The 21083-nt window shown below is 44.6% G+C and overlaps 1 protein-coding gene across 1 annotated transcript in view; it reads right to left on the reverse strand.

Annotated features, from left to right (window-relative positions):
- Positions 1-21083, reverse strand: part of pdia5 (protein disulfide isomerase family A, member 5) — a 93834-nt gene that overhangs the window by 57442 nt on the left and 15309 nt on the right. Inside the window, exons 2-3 of the mRNA XM_050049452.1 lie at positions 14129-14255; positions 10699-10786 (exon numbers count right to left, since the gene is read on the reverse strand). Of these exons, the coding sequence (XP_049905409.1) occupies positions 10699-10786; positions 14129-14255 (215 nt within the window). The remainder of the gene's footprint in view (positions 1-10698; positions 10787-14128; positions 14256-21083) is intronic.

Genomic DNA, 21083 nt, shown 5'->3' on the forward strand with positions numbered 1-21083 from the left:
CTATAGCGCCCCCCTTTGGCCAATTGATGTAATATTGCTTCATTGGCATCCTCCCATGACCCTCTACCACTGTGCCAAATTTCACATGGATTGACCAAGTCAGTGAGGAGAAAAACATGGAACACACACACACACACACACACACACACACACACACACACAGACACAGAGTTTTCCTCATTACATAGAAAGATATTTCAGTTTCATTAATCGGCTTCATGTGCTTGTTTTTGCAGTGTGTGTTAACTTTGCTGAGTCGTCGTAATTTTCTCATCTCTTCACTCGTGGGGGCTGGGCTAGGGTTCTTCCCTCACTTGCATCTCGTCCTCGCACTTGGCTCCAGCCTCGTAGGACACGGGGGAGAGATGTGAGGACGAGATGCAAGCAGAGAAGGGGCAGGGAATATGCTTTAATGAAATGAGACGTATGTGTTTAAATAATGATAAAGATGCAGATCCAGTTCTCAGTAGCAGAGCAGCAGTGTTTCCTCTTTGTCTAACAAACACCTGCACATAAATTCTGTATTCAGTATTTGCATCTGTATTTATTGATATTCTGATTATGAGTTCATTATCTAATAATCCAGAATATGATTATGATGTTTTTTTAACACTGGAAATAATTTATTAGGCCAAATGTTTCAGGGAAATTCATTGCGACGCTCAGGAACGATCAGCCTCAGGTGTGACTGAATGGAAATAACGATCAGTGATATAAAAGTGTTTCCTGCTGACAGACAGACTCTGACTTTAACTGTATCTATATAAATCTGTCTCTGCTTTCACAATGAGATCAGTCCGATCAGCTGTCCAATCAATAACTGATATCCAATCAGAGGGTGTGTCGGTCGGTAAAAGACTTCTGCAAATGCTGCACTCGTGTATCATCGCTTCCCTCTCCTCTGAAAGCCTCCTTGTCTCCTCCGAGTTCATTTAATGAATGCAGGACTCTGACACAAGCAATAAAATGCACGTGAGGCTGGACCGGCTCACCACAACAAACCACAGAGAAGCTCAGATTACAACACACAGCAGTAGCATCACATCACTCTGTGCTCAGGACGTGACTCCACTGTGTCTTTACACACAGAGGTCTGTGCTGTATCAACACTCTGAGTGACGCACACACTGAACCTTTAAATATTCACTGTTTGTATTTTGTACTTCATTCTGTTTAAAGGGATGGTGCACCCAAAAATGAAAATTAAGCCATTATCTAGAAAACATCACGTCTCGTGCAAGCGCACACACGTGAGCGCAGTGCCCAGAGAGGCAGTCAGAGCTACAGGCTACAATGAGGCTANGGTGAGTAGATAATGGCTGAATTTACATTTTTGGGTGCACTGTCCCTTTAAGAATCTGCTTTGCCGACACGTTCACATGTCTCTCTAATAAAGCTCCACTGAATTGATTTAAGAGCGGAGCAGAGAAGATGCTGCATGTGAGTGCATTAACATTTCATGAGCTCAATCTAATCCCATGTACAGCGCTGAATAAACAAGGCTCACCGCTCCGTTTATGAGCTGCTCCAGCGTCTATACCAACACATACGTCTGCAGTGGGAATACAATACTGATTACAACAGGCACTTCACAGCCTGTCAGCACACACACACACACACACACACACACACACACACACACACACACACACACACACACACACACACACGCTCTGCTATATAGAGGTTATTTCTGTAATTGAAACAAGGCCATAGTTGGAGAGGAAATATGCATCCAGCCACCTACACATACTTCATACTTGCTACAGTGATGCATCATCAGCAGCATGAAGTGCTCCGCCTCTCCTGTAATAAAGAGCAGGAATATATGCATTCATTTAGAGGCTGCAGAAACGCCTGATGCTAATAAATTCAAAGAGGTGGAATTCAATTACGGCTCCCAGACCCACAGCCAGCCAAATATACCTTCAGCTTAGTTTTGAGTTACGTGAGAAGGAGCGTGCATGTGTTGACAGACGGGGTTTTCAGGTAATGACTTTGTGCTTAACGCCAGATTCTGCTGACTCACGAAGGCAGATGGCACTGGTCGGGGCACACCAGGAGCAGATGTGACCTCGACGTGGATCTGGAGATGGCGCTCAGTCATCCGAGTCAAAACCAGTCTGCTACTTCTTGAAACGCTGCCACAAGTGACAAAAGCTGTGAAGGCAACAATGTCCTCGACGAGCCGAGAACAGGGATCCTAAAGTCTGTCACGTCAAGGAAACTATAAAACACTGAAGGCACACGAGGGACCTGAAATTCAGTCAGACTTTATTTCAGGAAACTCGAGTCAAAAGGTTTTTTGTTGCATGATTGTGTTTAGTTATTTGACAAAGTCCTGAAGACGGTCAACCTTTTACATTCACAACTAAACACACAACATGAGGGCAACGATGCATCTTGTGTCGCACACTCACATGTATACGGTCATGCCATTATTTAAATCTGCTGATCTTTTGTAACATATATGTTTAATGTTCATTTAGAGCACTGAAAGAACATGTGAAACACAAAGCCAACAGGCACAGCTCATCATGTGTATCAGAGGCCACAGTCAGTGATCAGTACGATGTGTTGTTAAAGGAGGATATAAAAAATGACGTCTACAGAAAAGGAGAAAAATACACAGCAATGTGCTTCATCTAAAAATATCATCACATTAATCTTTGCCCTGAAAGAGTTTCAGTACAGAGTCTCAGATCGTATCAAACACAACACCTCTGTCCTCATTACTGAGTCTGAGTCTCTCCAGACTTTCATTTCAGCAGAAATCACATGTAGGAACAGAGTCCACCTCCCACACTCCAAACATTAACTTCTCTGAGATCATCAAATAACCCATTTTGGTATTTTCCTAGCAGAGGAGTTAGATGCTCTGAGGGTCTGAGCTGTGAGTGGATCAGGTTCCCAAAGTTTCCCAAAGGCCTCAGAGAAAAATGTTCTTCTAATATGTAAACAATTTACTGCATGATCTGACAGTGTGTGCTAAACTGCTAATTGTAGATTTATAGCAGTGACATGCGGGTGACACATCAGTAAAGACAAGCTATGTAGCTTTTCCCCAAAATAACAGAGTCTGTGTAAAGTTTTAAACTGTATGAGACGAAGTCTGACACTGACTGAACAGCTGTGGTTTTGATTTTAGTGATTTTAAAAGGTGCACGATGGGACGATTTGGACATTTAGAACATGCAGGGGAACAAACAGACGCTCCCAAATGGAGAACTCTGATCCTTATATTCTTATGTATCACTGGCATGTCATTATTTATAAGGCAGCTCTTAACTTATCTCATTTTATCCATCTGAAAACTGCCGGCTACTTTTACTATCTGTTAGGCCTGGGTGGTATCATGGTATCACCAGGGTGTTTAAACACGCAAACAGTTCAATTTCAACACCTCTGTACTCACACAGAGATGCTGTACTGAGGATGTACTGTGTGTTGTGCACATCACCGTGTCTGTCTGCAGCTGAGCTGAGCAACTCTGAGTGATGGGGATAACGTTAGAGGACTGTTAGCAACAAGGCAGCAACGTCAGAGAGAAAAACAGCTTATTTTTATATCTGACTCGTTGAACTAAGAGTTTAGACTAACTACGACGCGTGTTTTATGATGAGGCAACAACATTGTTCAGTTTCAGTGAAAGAGGAACTTGAATTTAGAAGGTGCATGGTTTTATTTCTGTGTTCAGTGGAGAGAACTGGTGGAAGAATATTGGCTTCTTTGTCATTTTTGAGTTTCTATGTTTATTTATTCAAGTGCAAAGGAAAGTTTGTGGATCACATTGAACTTGCCAGTTGGGGGGGCATCATGTACTGAATACCCCGGTGACATGAAATGATGTCGCTGAGGAAAAAATAAATAAAATAAACCTCAAAGAATTCGGCCTGCGCTGCATTTACGACCCCAAAAAACTTCTGGATTGGGAGCGGGGATGCAAAAGTAGATATAAACAGATCGTTGTTGCAAACCTCTAAACATTTTATTTGCTGCTTTATAAACGTGAGTTTCGATTTTACTTTTATCTGAATGGACTCGCTGCAGACTCAGCTGCACATTGTGCTGCGCAGAAACAACAAAGAAAGGTTCACCCTCCTCTCTTTAATGTCTCAGACACTAACTCTTCATATCAGATGTGAAAACGCAGTAAAATCTTTAACACATATTCTTGTTAGATAAACATCTTCTATTGTAATCTGAGCTGAGCTGTGCGGCGCTGGCGTTAAACCATCAGGTTGAGTTGAATGGGACTCTGTTGGCAGACGGTGAAAGGGACACACACCTGCACATGAACCAGCACAACAATGCAAATGGAATTTCAGCCTCTCATTAGGTCATACAGTGAACACAAAGTAAGACTGACTCATTATAAAGAGCTGCATGGCATTACGTTACTGAGCTGCAGCTTCTGTGAATCAACCAATGAAACAGCAGCGTTTTCCCATCGCAGAACAAACGGAGGCCCAGAGAAGTTTGAATGAGTCACTACCTAATGTTCAGAACAGACAGAACAAAGGCCGTGAACGGCGGTTCATCAGAGGCCCGTCCACCGGATGATGAGCACAACTGTTGAGCATTCGTCTCTGGGGCAACGTCAGCCGCTGCGTCAGCGCCGACGCTCCGACTCTCGGTGAGCAGGAGGTCAGTGACTGTACGGGGGGGTATGAGCGGAGGCTGGGCGAGGGGGGGGGGGCTGATGAGGAGTTATAAGGTGCTGACAAACAGATAGTCTGAGGAAATACTCTGTAACAACACATCAGACGCCAAGAATACCTGCTGTATAATCATGTGCTGTTAGGATGAAGACACAGTGTTCAGAGAGGACGGTGAAGTGATTACAGTGAGCTCCATCATCATCATCATCATCATCATCACCATCACAGAGAGGAGAAGTCTGCACTCACTGAACCGAGCCATATGAAGCACGTCTGTTTAAATACAAACACCTCTCAGTTGTCTAACATTAACCCTGCAGCTCACAGAGGTCGAACCTCTCCAGCCTCGTACACTCTGTCTTTATACAGCATCGTGTTCATCAGCAGTCAGGTTCACACAATGTTTGACTCACTCAACAAACTGTTTCTTGATGATTCGTCCCTGCAGTCTTTTTACAAACAGGCGACACACAGACGAGTCAGTAGGATAGTTAATGACTCTGGTAACAGGTCCACGCTCCCTCACAGCACATTAAATCCATTTCAAATCCATTTCTCTCTATGTCAATAAAAATGTTAAAGACAGGCAGATAAAACGTGACAGATGTGTCAAACATCCAGCTGCTGCAGAAACATGGCAGCAGAAGAGATCGGTGTGTAATCGTACTGAACTGTTACGATATACAATCCTGCACCGCTCACAGATCTCTCCCAGTAAAAGACAAAATGAACCCCAAACTTCACCTCAGTGTCTAAACTATAAAATCTCTGCAGGAACTTAGACACTCTGTCTGTCTCTGTCCTGAAACTCAAACATACTGGGTCGACACTCTGCAGGAGATGGAAAAAGTCCTGATGTTTCTTTGTGAATGATTCCTGTCTCTGTACTCGTGGGCCACCGCGTCAAGATGCTGCTGTTGTTCCTTTGGCAGACTGTACGATATTCTTACAGATGCTGAGAGGAGGAATATCTTTCTGTCATGGACGAGATAATCATAGTGTGTTTCCCTCTGACATACCTGACCTGTTTGGGACGTGTCATGAAAATATGGACTCCATACCTCTGTTTCTCAAACTACTCTGTGGCTCCAACACCTGCAGCATTGTGTCTGACTAACTGCAGACGCTGCAGCTGTTGGTTTATATTCATATCTGAATGTTTGGTCATCTTTACTCCTGATGGTCGAAGTCAACAAATATACTTGGAGAAAATAAACATGTGCAGATAGTGGAAACAAGAGATTTATTTTTAGGGAAACAAGAGATTTTCATGTTTTTCTTATTATTCTGTTCTGACTTAAGAACAAATCCCAAATAAGAAAACACAGGTGAATATTTACAACTCGTCGAAATGATGACATGTGATATAAGTTCTGATACACCACAACTATAGCGCACTGTACAGGGTTCAGAGTGCGACCGTGTTGGTTGCACATGTGACCAAAACTCTTTCAACTGCAACTAAATATTTTTATTAGTCACATCAGTGCGCTGGACACTTAACTGGTCCGTCTGTGTGTGTGTGTGTGTGTGTGTGTGTGTGTGTGTGTGTGTGTGTGTGTGTGCGTGTGTGCGTGCGTGTGTGTTTGTAGCATAATATTTTCTGTCTTTACTCTGCTGCAACATCACAGCATTAAAACACACCGCTAATTCAAAATGAAGTGAAATATTGATTGTTAGTCTGGCCCGGCCCTGACACTGTCTGCAGACCAGACCAAAGATCTTTGGCGTCAAGAAGAAGAAGAAGATGAAGATGATGATGATGATGATGATGATGATATACTTTATTAATCCCTGAGGGGAAATTAAGTAGTTATCACTCTGTTGTCACACCGACACACACACAGGCCTGAAATACACACAGATGCACAAACAGGACCTGTGCATGCATTGAATGTAGAGATGTCAGAGTGAGGGGGCTGCCCATGGACAGGTGCAACGAGCAGTAGGGGTTCAGTGCCTTGCTCAGGGGCACCTCAGCAGTGTCCAGGAGGTGAGCTGGCACCTCTCCAGCTACCAGTCCACACTCCATATTTGGTCTGGATGGGGACTTGAGCCGGTGACCCTCTGGTTTTCAACCAAAGTCCAACAACAGGACTGCACCTGAAATATGTTCAGGTGCAGCGAAATGAAAAAGTGAGGCGCCAGTGCAACCAAGAACTAGTTAGTCTGAAGGAAAAACATGCATGCTCTCTTCGTGATCTCTTCACCAATAAAACCTTTATTCTTCTTCTGTGACATGTTTAGACGTACAAACTAAAATACCTGATGTGACGAGGTGATTGTGCAAAGTGCACCTTTACGATTGGAGAATCCTTCAAATCAAATAAAAAGGTCGGAGCCAAACCGTCGCATCAGGCCAAAGTCAACAGAGTCCCTTTAGTAAAGGATTAATAATGGATTCATCATGCAAAGAGGATGAAGCCCTGCCTGCCATTTAATTATTACTCTTCCAAAACACAAATCCTAATCCGCGCTGTGCTTGTTTGTGCTCCGCTGTTCCCATTGATTTGGACAAGACTACATTTCTTACAAGGCTGCTCTAAATTCCCAGAAGAATGGGAGCAGGGCGGCACAGCGCTGTACTTCCTGTATGAGCTCATCCTTCCCTCTGGTGGATCCCAGTTGGCCAACACTCAGGTGCCTGTCATCTGTTCAAAGTGTGTCATTCTGGCCTCGGTGGCCCTCGTCCTTGGCAGGGCTGACCGTTCTCACGCTGTGATGTGCGCTCTACTCTCCCTCTCCCTCTGTCCACCGTGAGCTCGCAGCTGGAGCTTCAATTTGGACCCGGCCCATTTGAGATGGTGGTGAAATATGCCAAATAGCACAATGCTTCTCTACAGAGTCTGGCAGCGGCTCCGTGTGTCCTGCAGTGATGAACCCGGCTCGCTCCGGCTCCCCTGGCAGGAATCTGGCTCGGTATAAATCTCTGCTTAGCATTAGCGCACTCTCTAGTATGTTGGCAGAGGAAGAGAGAGATGATAGCATACTCTCAGACAGAAACAGTAACTGAGTCAAAAAGCAAACAGTAAAAAAAGGACACGTATCACAGCGTGTCTTTGAAGAGAAAGGTGGACACAGAAACTTCTGACAAGTCCTTTAGAGTTTAGTTTCTCTTCCTGTCGGTGCGCCCAGTCTTCGATCCCGGACGAGCCTGAGAGAATCTGTGAGCGCTGCACTAAGCTGGAGGTGTCAAAGGGGAGTTACTGCCTTCCTCGCTGTTTCCTGTTTTATAATACATTCTTTCCTCTGTGGCGAGGAGGACGGTTCACACAGCTGATGGGTTGACAGGTATAAAAAAATAAAATAAAGTAAGTGGAAGTGAACACCAGGAGGGGCAGAAAGAACAACAAGCCCGAGTCAGATCACCAGGGAGCGAAGCCAGCTGAGCGCTGAGAAAACAACTCCTGCCGCTGTCCTGGGAATATTTAGCATCTTTAATGTAAAGTAAACACGTCCTCAGTGTGCTGCAGATGGATGTGCTCCACACACACTGATGACAGACGGGTTGCTCTGCACGAACCTGTTTGTGGAGTTTGGAAATAACAAAATGATTTAAAAAATAAAAAGTATTTTCGATAAGGCGAAGACTCAAAGATTTTGGTGCCTGCAGCACAGGGCGGAGATATCTGTGTCAGGTCAGGCTGCAACTAATTATTTTCAGAATTGATTAACTGATTTAAGGTTTGGTCCATTAAATGTCAGGAAAACACTTTGGATTAAACAATTAACAGTTTCTTAAAGTTCAAGTTGAAATTTTCAGATCGTTTGTTCTGTCAATATTCTGCTATTTAAATAGATAATTAAGAGCATCAAAGATGGAGCCAAAGAGTATTTGGCATTTTTGTTTAAATTATTTATAGGTTATAAAACTAATTGCCAATTAATTTCTGTCAATGAAACACTCTTGCGTCAGGTATTTAAAGTTGGCATTAAACGTGTCGTCTGATCTGTGTTTTTGTTTCCTGTGATGAGACACTTCCTGACTTTAAAACTCTCCTTCTGTGTATTTTGACATTTTTATTAGATTTTATATTTTCATGAGTCACTTGGTATAAATGTTGATTAGCCACACTGTTAACTAAATATAATCTGACGATTGCGTTTATTCCAGGCAACCTCGAGCTCAGCGAGTAGAGCGTCTGCCTCATGAAGGCTGAGCCCTCTGCAGCGGCCTGGATTTGATTCCAACCCGTGACGCTTTGCTGCGTCATCCCCGTTCTCTTCTCCCGTCACTCTCTAGCTGCACTGTCATAAAGGCAATAAAAGCCCCAAAAAATGTTACAAAAATAAATAAATATAAAGTTGATTTAAGCTCAAATTGAAAAAGAAAGGTTGTTGCTAAAACGGGAAGATGATGTTTGACTGAAGTCAAAGGTGCAGGTAATACGTCATCCACAAAGCGTGCACGGTGCACTGTCACGCCTCTTTGCGTCTGACCAGCAAAACCGATGAGCTTCGCTGTGAACCAGCTGCTCGACTGATCTTGTATTCTGGCGTCATTGAAGACACAAGAGATGCAGACTGTTAGCAGAGCAGATGTACCGCAGAATGCATCTTTTACTGGCTACACCTGCAGTGCACATACAAGAACGATCTGCACCGGAATTTGTACCGGCGGAGAATTTCATGTCCGAAATATCAACACAAAACATTTAGCAGCGAACCAGAGGTCTGAGCTAGCACAGCCTGTGATGCTAACGCTAGCAGCTAGCCTCGTTAAGCCACACATGACAAAGCGTTCACACTGAGTCAGTCTACCTGTGACCGACTCACTGACTTCCTTACAGAATGGACTGTATTTGAATTTTTGAATCTTTTGTAAATACTTTCACAGCCAAAGTTGATGTTTGCGATTAATTTAGATTAATTAATCACAGAGCATTAATTAGATTCATTTTTTTAATCACTTGACAGCCGTAGTTTTAATAAAGCTGAGCTCTGGCTCCTGTTGTACCTGAACACAAAACATCTGCACATGATGAGTTTTGTTTCTTCTGTTAAATGAAAAAAAGATTTTTGCAGAGAAACGTATGTTTTTTAATCAAAGCAAGAGATTGAAAAAGGATTGTTTTGGTGTATTGGCACTAGTAACAGAAATACTCAAAAATCACCTAATCTATCGATACGTCCAGAGGGAAGCCACTCAAACACTGCAAACAGTGTTTGAGTGGCTTCCCTCTGGATGTCGTCTTCGCTGCCCAGGTTGTAGGACTCAGAGGAGGAGGGCAACTTTTGTTCCCAGAGCTGTCCTCCCGCTCAACTCACAGCCATCACTGACCCGCTGCCTTAGTGATGTCAATACACCCAACCCCCCATCCACCCACCTCCAAACCTTCCTTTCTCGGGAAGCTTGAGACTGTATAGGAGGGCTGGACTGGACTCTAATGCACTGCACTTTAAGAATGTGTTTTTTACACTTGTAGTTATTTATGTCTTGTGTGTTTTTTTCTCTGAACTACTCAGTGTGCTGCTCTTAAATTGCCCCTCGGGGATAAATAAAGTTATTTGAATTGAATTGAATTGAATTGAATTAACTAATAACTTCAGTTCAACTGATGCTGCTGATGAGTGACTCATCACATAAAGACCCTTTGATGGAGGCATACAAGGACTGAGAGACACAGAAACTGAAGCGTGATGTGTTTGGATCGCCCTCAGAGAGCACTCAGGATGAAACGCACACAGAGAGAGAAGTGAAAACGTTAAAAAGTTAAATGTTATACAAAGATGTTACACATTAGGCCTAAAGCTTCAATGGCTCCAACAACTCGTGGCCTCCTGTCAAATGGCTCCTGTACAATAGGAGCAGAGGAACAAGGCCTTTTACACGCTGGTGGAGAAGCCATAAATTGTGCAGATGGATGGCAGCACAGACATTCTTGGAGGAGTAAATTGCTCTGCCTTTATAACTGCTGTCAGAAAATTCCTTGTAAAAAAGAGGCCATAATGTCGACAAAGACAGGGAGTCGATGGGTGTGATGGACGGAGGAGAAGCCCTGCAGTGTGTTCGTAAAAAGATCATCCCATTACTTACCCACAGTTGACCCAGGCGATGGTCCCCTGGCCCTTCACTGTCTGGGCCACATCTGATAGCAGTTTGAGGTGGGACTCCCCTGATGTAGCTGCACACACAGAGAATAAACCACAGTCAGCCTCGTCACCAAAACCACTCAATAGCTCAGGACAGCCCAGAGCCTGGAGACACAGAGGACACTGTCCTGTCAGACACAGCCAAGTGGAGTTGAGTTACAGCGCAGCTCCGTGTCTTACTAAAGCTCAGAGTGCACAAGAAAGAGATCAGTGAGTTTGGGTTGGAGAGGCGATGGAGGAGGCTTTTCTAATACCTTTCAGTGGATGGGTTCAGGGACCAGGTTTAAGTTACATCAGCTTTCAACATCTCACAATAGTGTGACTAAGCAGAGGACGGGAGGATTATATGGCGGCACAAAGACTCTGCCGAAGCCGACCAACTTCCCAGCAAACGGAGGAAGCACAGCAGGTGTGTTGAGGCCAGCTACACTCGGTACCTGCCGCATGCTGCTTACAGCCATATCCTGAGCCGTGAGGAGCATCCAGTGTGCGCTCACTCATGGACAACATGGAGAGTTCACCACCACCGGAGACTTGCACAATCTAGCGTGTCAGAGAGAAAATATGACTGAGCTGTGCGGTGTGCTCTCTACACTAGCGTGTAATAAACTGAAGCAGCTACAACAACACACGCTGATATTACTGATTTTCATCAGATATGGCAAGCAGCAGAGATTCCTGCGAGTAAAGTAAACAAAGTGTAATATTCTCGTCCTCGTGTAACAAAATACATCATTTTTATTCTCTCACCCCCCAAAAGCAAAAACCAAATGTGTTATATTCACTGCATACAGAGAGCAGTTCCTCTCAGCACTCCGGGGCAGATCTATATTTAGATTCAGGCACGCTGACATGACTCCCCAGGGTCCCGCCTCGCACCGGGTCGCTAACAAAAACATCTGGGAATTCAGTGTCAGTTTATCCCCATGTATGGAGCAGATACCCGCTGGTGGATTTTATAACAAGCTGTTAAAGTTTGATGGCTGCAAACCAAAGCACAAGTCTCCAGAGATGCGACTGACTGCAGAGGGTCAGAGGCTGCTGATGGGTGAGGAACAGGCCGTCTTTACTCGGGAGGGGGACTGAACGTGACGTGGCTCCGAGATAATTGGCTGGTGAGGAGGACATTAAACCAGCGTGCAGGAGAGGAACCTTTGGTGTCTTTAAAGAGGGAATGAAGCAGCGAACAGCGATCAATCAGATTCACTGCTCCATACGTGGAGGCCTCACTCAGTGACCCGACGGTGCCGGATGTGGGCCTTGAATTATAAAACAAATAAATCTGTGGCTGTGGTGCTGTGTGTGTCCGCTGCTGCTCATTACAGCATAGGAGGGTCTTTCAAATGGGAAAATTAGTAACATCAAGCTGCTCCATCTGCAGGCCTGCTGAGTGCATTTCTCTCCTTCTCAGAAATATGCAAATGAAAATGGAATTAAAATCTACTGGGTGCGTTAAGGGTTCCCTGATGGTTGAAAGAAAATGCTGCTTTATAACTCTGTTTGACTGCAGCAAGTGTTTTATTTTCTATTTAACGACCACTCTCTAATTCTATAAGATAAGTATTTCCCAGTTCATTACTGAGATCGACCACTGCGATCATCCCTTTAAAGCAGGCTGCGGGCTAAACTGCACCAGACGCTACCTCTGAATATATCTGAAGATACTGGGGTGAAATAGTTTTTAATTTACTCTATCAGATTTGGGCAAAGTGCCACTGACTGAGGTTTGCTCATACAGAGGGCGACCAAAAGAATTCTAATTAATTTGGTGTGTTAATGCGGCACTATCACACAGTGCTCAGGTGTTAAAGCAAAAATAGAGACACACCGATGAAGACTATTAACTAGAGGTGAGCAGATTTCCATTTCTGTTCTGTGTACGATCTCAAACCAGTTTGATTTCATGGAAACCAGCTGAACCGTCGATTGTCATTAAAGGGATAGTGCACCCAAATATGAAAATTCAGGGTAGGTGGGTAGCAACACAACTCCACCTAATGGAGGCTGACGGCGCCCCAGATTCAAACGTCCAAAAACACATAATTGAAACCACAAAATATCTCCATACTGCTCGTCCGTAGTGATCCAAGTGTCCTGAAGCCCCGACATAAAAAGTTGTTTGGAAAAACGTGTTGCTACCTCCTCTCCCCTTGGATCTCTGCAAGTGATGTGAGGACTCTAAAACTTCACCTGAGCCTCCCTCGGCATATGGGTGAGTAGATAATGGCTGAATTTACATTTCTGGGTGCACTATCCCTTTAAGACACGTTCTGACAAATTATAAAGTAGCCTTCATCAGCAGCCTGTGTCAATGGCGTCACGTGCTGAATCCAGCTTGTACTGGATTAAACAACAACTAAATGACAAATATGTAGCAAAAACGTAATTAACAAAGAAATATTACGCAATAGTTGTGTTGATACGTTCTATTGAGGAGCAGCTGCTGAGGCAAGAGCGACACCTGGTGGTAAAACTCAGTGTACAGGTCCAGTCTGGTGTTTAGCTGAACAAACCGGTTTAAAAATGTATGTATGCTGGTGCAGCCCTATTACCTGCACTGATGCACGGATATTATGTTTTTCCACACCAGCTGTGTGAGTGTGAACTGTTGGGATGGGTGTTGTCATACTGTACTCACACACCCACAGCTGACACCTGTAAAATCTAAATGATGAGTAACGTGTGGAGGGAAAGTTAAAAGGTTGTGTCCTGAGTGTTTCGTGCTCCGTCTCCTGTTGTCACAAGTGATTTATTCTTTTAAAAAGCTTCACTGTTTGGATGAGACTGCAGCGTCTTTCTCACACAGCTACAGGCTTCACTGCTGCTGACTGAGCCTCTCTGAACATGACTCACCTTCTCTGGTTAAAATAAAACCATTTACATTTCTGTAATTATGCACTCGTACACACACATGATGACAGCAGCGCTGAAAGCACCTTCAAGACACAAAAGTCTGACCGTTTGATCGGACAGTAAAATGTAGCCACACTCCAAGAGGACATTTTTCTAGGTGTTTGACATGTTTGCCAACACACTGCATGTCTATGAAATATATGAGCTATAACATCAAATGTTATTTGGTTTGCAGCTCTCCACAGTGACCTCTGCAGTGACACGCTGAGAGTCATCGAGATAACAAGCATTATTCATGAGCCCTCACTATGACGGTCTGACATGACTGCCATGAATTTATGCAGCTACATGTGAGACCATATGTAGAGGCATACAGAACATCTCTGACAGAAAAATTCATCCCACAACTACACAAAAGGTTTTTCCTGATTTTAATCCCAAACTGTGTGTGTGTGCATAATCAGGTAAAATCTACAGCCTGATCCAAAACCAGTCCGTCATTATGGGATGTGTTCCCTCACCTGTCTTGGTGTAGACCACCAGAACATTGGTTCTCGTCCTGAGCAGCTTCTTGAAGTCTTTGTGATCGCTGACCTTCTCTATGAGAGGAGACACCTTCACCGCCTGCAGCAGCGGCAGCAGCCACACCTGCTCAAACACACACACACACACACACACACACACACACACACACACATCATTAGTGTGAGGGAAACGTTGGAGTGTGGGAAAGTATGGACATGTGACATGTTTCATTTTCATCTACTTTGATCACACAGCTCCAGATTTAAACCAAAGTTATGTCACGTGGGGCGCCTGCAGCTCAGGAGGTCGTCCACTAATCAGAACATCAGTGGTTCGATCCCGGCTCCAGCGTGCATGTTGACCTATCCTTGGGCAAAATACTGAACCCCAAATTGGAATTATCAGAGTGCATGAAAGTGTGTGTGAATTAATGAATGTGACGCGTAGTGTAAAAACACTATGAGTGGATAAAAGACAGAAAGACGCTGAACGAGTTTAAGTCTAATTTTAGAGTCTATTACTGAGGCAACGTTCTCCAGACAAATACGACTGGGAAGATATTTGTTTCTCTTGTATGTCACAGTCCCCACAGGATGATTAATAATATGTTTGGTGACCTTCTGACCTTTCCCCTGTGGGGCCAAAGGTTACAGGTGTACACTGTATAGGCCTGCCCCCTAACACTGTGCTACATTACAGAGAAATACAAACCGTACTAATGAACCTTCATTAATATAGGCCTATATTTTATATCCAAGTGCACGTCACACACTGAGCGAGCCGCCTGTTAATGACGCTGTGGGCTAATGGGCATGTAGCTACTTCCATGTTTCAGATGATACGTCATGTTTGTAGTCGACCAATGAAGATGAGTTTACATATCACCTTGGGTTCGTCCTTCACCTTCTCAAAATGATCCCACACTTTGGATTTCCTGCCCGACATGTTATTAACTAGCCTGTGGAATAACCGCAGGTACCAGCCCTGGAGATTAACCTGACTCCTGTCTGACTGCTTTCAAAGTAAAGTCACACATGCTCCAGTCATATAGGTTTGGATTTAAAAGTCACACATGCTCCAGTCATATAGGTTTGGATTTATTTTGACAAGGTGCAGCTCCTGATAGAGGTTCACATTTTTGTTTTATTTCCAGCGACTAAGCAACCATTGAAATCTTGCCGACTTATGACCTTACCTTTCGACTAACATTTGGTCGTCTACCAGGGGGCAGCCATGTGTACATAAGACAAAAGAAAATCTAATGCACTTGTCACAAGAACCGATTCTCGGGTACCAAGTTGCTGCAAAAATTCTGTAAACATGACAGAAATCTTTTTCTTTAGTACCGTAGATACCAGAGATGCAGTTTGCGACAGCTCCATCTCAACTTACTAAAAACAAAAGCTTTTTGTCATGAGGCCACTTTATTTTGCTCACTCTTTGCAGAGGTAACGCTGCGTATTTAAACAAAACTACAAACACCAGCAGCATGTTGAGGTGCTGACAGTCTTGTGTCTCTGCACTGAGCACTGCACGTTTGGTTTTCTCTGGTTGCTGAGAGTTAAAAATTGTTCAACGCTGTCACTTAATACCCTGCTGTCCAATCACAGAGGAGGAGGGGCGGGACAAACAGCCTACCTCAAAGATCAATATTAGGGATCAATAATAAAATTTAAATTACAGTTAATTTAAATGAACCATTAAAGTTTATTTACACTGGCTTCAGGATTCACTTCAACATACTTGTCCTCAGGTACACAGCCGTCTACAGTCAGGCACCTGAACACATCAGTGATCTCCTCCGTCTGTATATCGTCAGCAGTGCCTTTAAAGTCGTGGCTCCAACACTATGAAACTCTTTTTCTTTATGTTTACGGTCTGCCGTCTCCATAGAAACTTTGACAAACTGAAGACCCATCTTTTCAAAATGGCCTTTATCCCATCCTGAATCGTCTCATGTTTGTTCCCTGCTGTGTGTCTGTTTGGGTCCTCAGGGGCTCTGTTTGGGTCCTCAGGGGTCCTGTTTGGGTCCTCAGGGACTCTGTTTGGGTCCTCAGGGGTTCTGTTTGGGTCCTCTGGGACTCTGTTTGGGTCCTCAGGGGTCCTGTTTGGGTCCTCAGGGACTCTGTTTGGGTCCTCAGGGGTCCTGTTTGGGTCCTCTGGGACTCTGTTTGGGTCCTCAGGGGTCCTGTTTGGGTCCTCAGGGACTCTGTTTGGGTCCTCAGGGGTCCTGTTTGGGTCCTCAGGGGCTCTGTTTGGGTCCTCAGGGGTCCTGTTTGGGTTCTCAGGGGTTCTGTTTGGGTACTCAGGGACTCTGTTTGGGTCCTCAGGGGTCCTGTTTGGGTCCTCAGGGACTCTGTTTGGGTCCTCAGGGGTCCTGTTTGGGTCCTCTGGGACTCTGTTTGGGTCCTCAGGGGTCCTGTTTGGGTCCTCAGGGACTCTGTTTGGGTCCTCAGGGGTCCTGTTTGGGTCCTCAGGGACTCTGTTTGGGTCCTCAGGGGTCCTGTTTGGGTCCTCAGGGACTCTGTTTGGGTCCTCAGGGGTCCTGTTTGGGTCCTCTGGGACTCTGTTTGGGTCCTCAGGGGTCCTGTTTGGGTCCTCAGGGACTCTGTTTGGGTCCTCAGGGGTCCTGTTTGGGTCCTCAGGGACTCTGTTTGGGTCCTCAGGGGTCCTGTTTGGGTCCTCAGGGACTCTGTTTGGGTCCTCAGGGGTCCTGTTTGGGTCCTCAGGGACTCTGTTTGGGTCCTCAGGGGTCCTGTTTGGGTCCTCAGGGACTCTGTTTGGGTCCTCAGGGGTCCTGTTTGGGTCCTCAGGGACTCTGTTTGGGTCCTCAGGGGTCCTGTTTGGGTCCTCAGGGACTCTGTTTGGGTCCTCAGGGGTCCTGTTTGGGTCCTCAGGGACTCTGTTTGGGTCCTCAGGGGTTCTGTTTGGGTCCTCAGGGGCTCTGTTTGGGTCCTCAGGGACTCTGTTTGGGTCCTCAGGGGCTCTGTTTGGGTCCTCAGGGACTCTGTTTGGGTCCTCAGGGACTCTGTTTGGGTCCTCAGGGGCTCTGTTTGGGTCCTCAGACTCTGCTCTGTGTTTTACTTTCTTTGTGCTGTTTTAATTGTTATATCGTCTTGGTTTCTATCGACTGCATGTTTTATTGTTTGATTGTACTTTGCGAATTGTATTTCTGTGAAAGGTCCTCCTATCAAATAATTTATTCATATCAGTAAATGTTCTTAATACAGGAGTGTGTGTTTAAATACATGGATTTATTGTTTTGTTTTTATACTGTGTCTGGTATCATGACACGTCTTTAATGCACACATGTCAATGACACTGCAGATCCATGCTCTCCTGTTTGTATCTGTGAACTCTCCTGCAGCGCCGTGCTCCAGACCAGCTTCACATTTTTAGCCTCATTTCTGATAGAAACAGTCAGTGTGCTATTTATTCTGCCTGACAGATTTATACGGCTGCTTTAATAAACTTTCAGGGGCCACTGCCAGGGTTTGGACTTTAAGACTTGTTATAAAATTAATGTCGCAAGCTATGTAGGGAATAAATATATCAGTTAAGTGAAATGAGTTTAATGCGGAGAAGCAGAGCTACAATCTTATTACACTGCAGCAGCCGCTGCTCTCTGAATCTGAATGTCAGCGTGGCGGCAGGAGCTCAGGGCTCTGCCTGCTCGTCTCATCTCCTCACTGTGGCTTCTCATTACCATCAACTGAAATCAGCAGTTTGAACTTGATATTTACACAAACACTGCATTTATCCACAACAAGAAGACAGGATGTTGTCTCCACTATAAACCTGAACTAAAGGTGGCCTCAGAGCGAGCAACAGGTGGGTGCATCTGCCTCGTTAGTCTAAATGGCTCCTTCGACTTTCACCACGAGTTGGGCTAATGGTGTGAAACACCTAATATGGAACACAAAGCCCATATTGAGAGGCTGCGCTTTAATCAAACACGACAAAAAACAAAAAAAACAAGACTGATTACACTCGAGCCATACGAAGTTAGCTCCGTGCATCCTAATCGTCTCCGTGCCATCACCATTCATTACAAAGCTCTTCCTTTCTGCCTACGGAGGACTAAATTAGACACCAAACATCGTCTGCTCGCTCAGCGGATCCTGCCTGATGACTGATATCACCTGGAATGAAAACAAGCACCTGTCAGGCTCATTTTCTAATTTTAATTCCCCACTGGTGCTTCTCTGAGGTGAGTCTGATGGGAATCTGAAGACAGCGCACTTTGGTAAATTTCTACATTTACATAGAGATCCGAAGACACCGACAGCTTCAGTGCCCCGTTACGCGCACACACACACACACACACANAAAAAAGTAAGAAATCAGGAAGGGGGCAAACACTTTTTCACACCACTGTATATATATATAGATATATATATGTATATATATCTGAGTATTATTTGTATTTATTTTGACACCTGAAATCAGAGCATGAGTCCGATCAGGTCGATGTGATGAAAAGAGAAACCCAAGCAGTGTCCGTATTTGTTTTGTGGCCCGCGGGAATCACGGTGCCAAGGGTGGGCTAATTAGAGGCTGGCGAGGTGACACTTGTCTGCATAGGTGGGCATTTAGTGGTTATGAGAGTGAGGAGCCGAGGGCAAGATTAGGAGGGGCTGAGGAGGGATGACAGGTTGTCTTACTCGTGCCAGTGAGATCGGAGATGTGAAGCCTGACGGCTGCCTGAGAGGATTTAAATGATGCAACCTGAACAGGATTCTTACCTAATGACTCGCTCGCACTAAACGCTGAAACATTTACTACAAATGTGTGTCTGCTACCAACAGTGAAAAGGTAACAACAGCTCTCCAGCTTCACACCTGCCTGTGGATGCTGAATATCGGAATCAGCCGATATTCTCCTTGTTGACTCACATCAGTGCGTAAGATGACATTATCAGATGGAAGCGGCCACTGTTTTTCTGTTGTGTTCACTAGCACCAGCCAAATGCTGGTAGCATGCACATTGTTTCTAGGTTTGTTTCACCAGCCGAAAAAAACAATGGTAATGGTAGTGTTTGGTAGATTGTGGAATCCAGCAGCCACAGTAGCAGTTGGACAAAAAAGTTTATGTCCAACTTGTGTTACATCAATGTGCCACAGGCTAAAAAGCAGGGCGTGAGACTAATGTCAATATCTTCTTCCACAGGAAGCCGTCAGGATGTTAGGAAGCAGTAAACTCACTATCAACACGTCAGAGGTCTGGATGGATCCTGAGGTGTTTCCATCCTCCCAAATTATCTCTCTCATGTTTTTCCTCTTTCATTAATCCATCACTGTTATTATGTGTCTGATTAAACTTGTTCAGCTCGGACATTATTCCACATTGAACATCAGTGCACAGTTACGGTCATGCAAATGCGCACACGGTTCTATTCCTAAATCCTACATCGTAGGCACCTCGACCCGCTTGAGTTTCTTGAAGACGTTTCACCTCTCATCCAAGAGGCTTCTTCAGTTTTTCAAGAGACTCAAGCAGGTCCAGTTGTCTACGATTGAGCACTTAGGACTACCACGACCTGGATGACTGAGAGTCTCTCCCAACGTGTAATGTGCCCACATCGGATGAAAGTGAAATTAAGACAATGCTGCTGGTTCTGGAGTTTGATGTTTGAGTGCAGACAACACAAAACAGCGAAGAAACAAAATGTAAGTGCACTGGATGTGTTCACAACAGAATATTGTTTGCACAGTTTTGCTGTTGAAACACAAAAAGGTTTGACGTAAAAGAGAAAAACTGATCCCCTTTCTTGGGATCGATCTGAGTGAAACTAGGATAGATGTTCAAAATGAAAACGCAGTATCGAGAGTATCAATATTTTAGGATCAATCCGCCCGGCCCTGGTTTGTAGTCACCAAAGAGACTGCAGAGTGTTGCTCCACGCAGGTTCAGACATTTAGTTTTATGCTAATGAAAACATTTTCATCAAGGGATTATTTAGTTAAACACAGAGAAAGATCTGCTCACAAACAGCTGATTCATTTCTGCAGAGTGCTGTTTTAGCACAAAGCTCCTCCTGAGAGAGATACAGTCCTCCACCGTCACAGTCCCTCAGAACCACTGACCCGTGGACTGTATACAGTATCAACCACACTGTAAACCCACTGACCGCTCATGCATGAATCTGAGAACAACACCAGGTAATTAGTCAGCTGCATTAATGTGCAAACACACACACACACATCTCTAAACACTTCCTGGAGCATTAAATGTCCGGCTCACTCCTACACCTCCAGTCACTGCAGCTCAGACTGACACTGCTGCTGTCGTCAGGCCGACCCTGCTGATGGCGGCGGTACGGTGTGATTCTTCCACCAGCTGAAACATGCGTCATCTTCCAGTGACAAACCTACAATAATAGAAAGTAACTAAGTGTGCTGACAGTTTCCCCACAAAGCATCACAGATGACAGGCCCATTCAGAGGCAGCGTTCCTGCTCTGCTGACGGATTAAACTGCACTTTGATTACAATGAAACACACACACACACACACACACACAGCTCAAACAGAAACCATGAATGAAGCAGAGCGATGTTATGGAGAGCACATTCAGATGATAGGAGGAAGTAACAAAAATTAAATGATAATAAAACCAGTTATGATGAAAACCCGACTTATTGTCACGGTCTCTGAATTATCTCCCAGTTTTGGTGCTCCGTCCTTTTTGCTCGCCTTCGACAATCAACGACAACTTTTCAAGCTGAACAGTAAAATGATAACTGAGCACGGGATGATAAAGCACAGAGCACGACTCTGTTATATCAGATCACACAAGTCTTAATCGAAACACTTGTCGAGTTATCTCTCAACAGTTCAGCTCACATGCAATTTCATCTTCTCTGAAACTTCTCTCTTCAGGAGACGACAGGATTCATGAGCTCAGGACTTAAACTGTGTCATGTCCTCAAACACTATGTACGATCCCAACT

The sequence above is a fragment of the Epinephelus moara genome, chromosome 7 (assembly GCF_006386435.1).
Source record: "Epinephelus moara isolate mb chromosome 7, YSFRI_EMoa_1.0, whole genome shotgun sequence".
In the NCBI taxonomy this organism is placed as follows: domain Eukaryota; kingdom Metazoa; phylum Chordata; class Actinopteri; order Perciformes; family Serranidae; genus Epinephelus; species Epinephelus moara.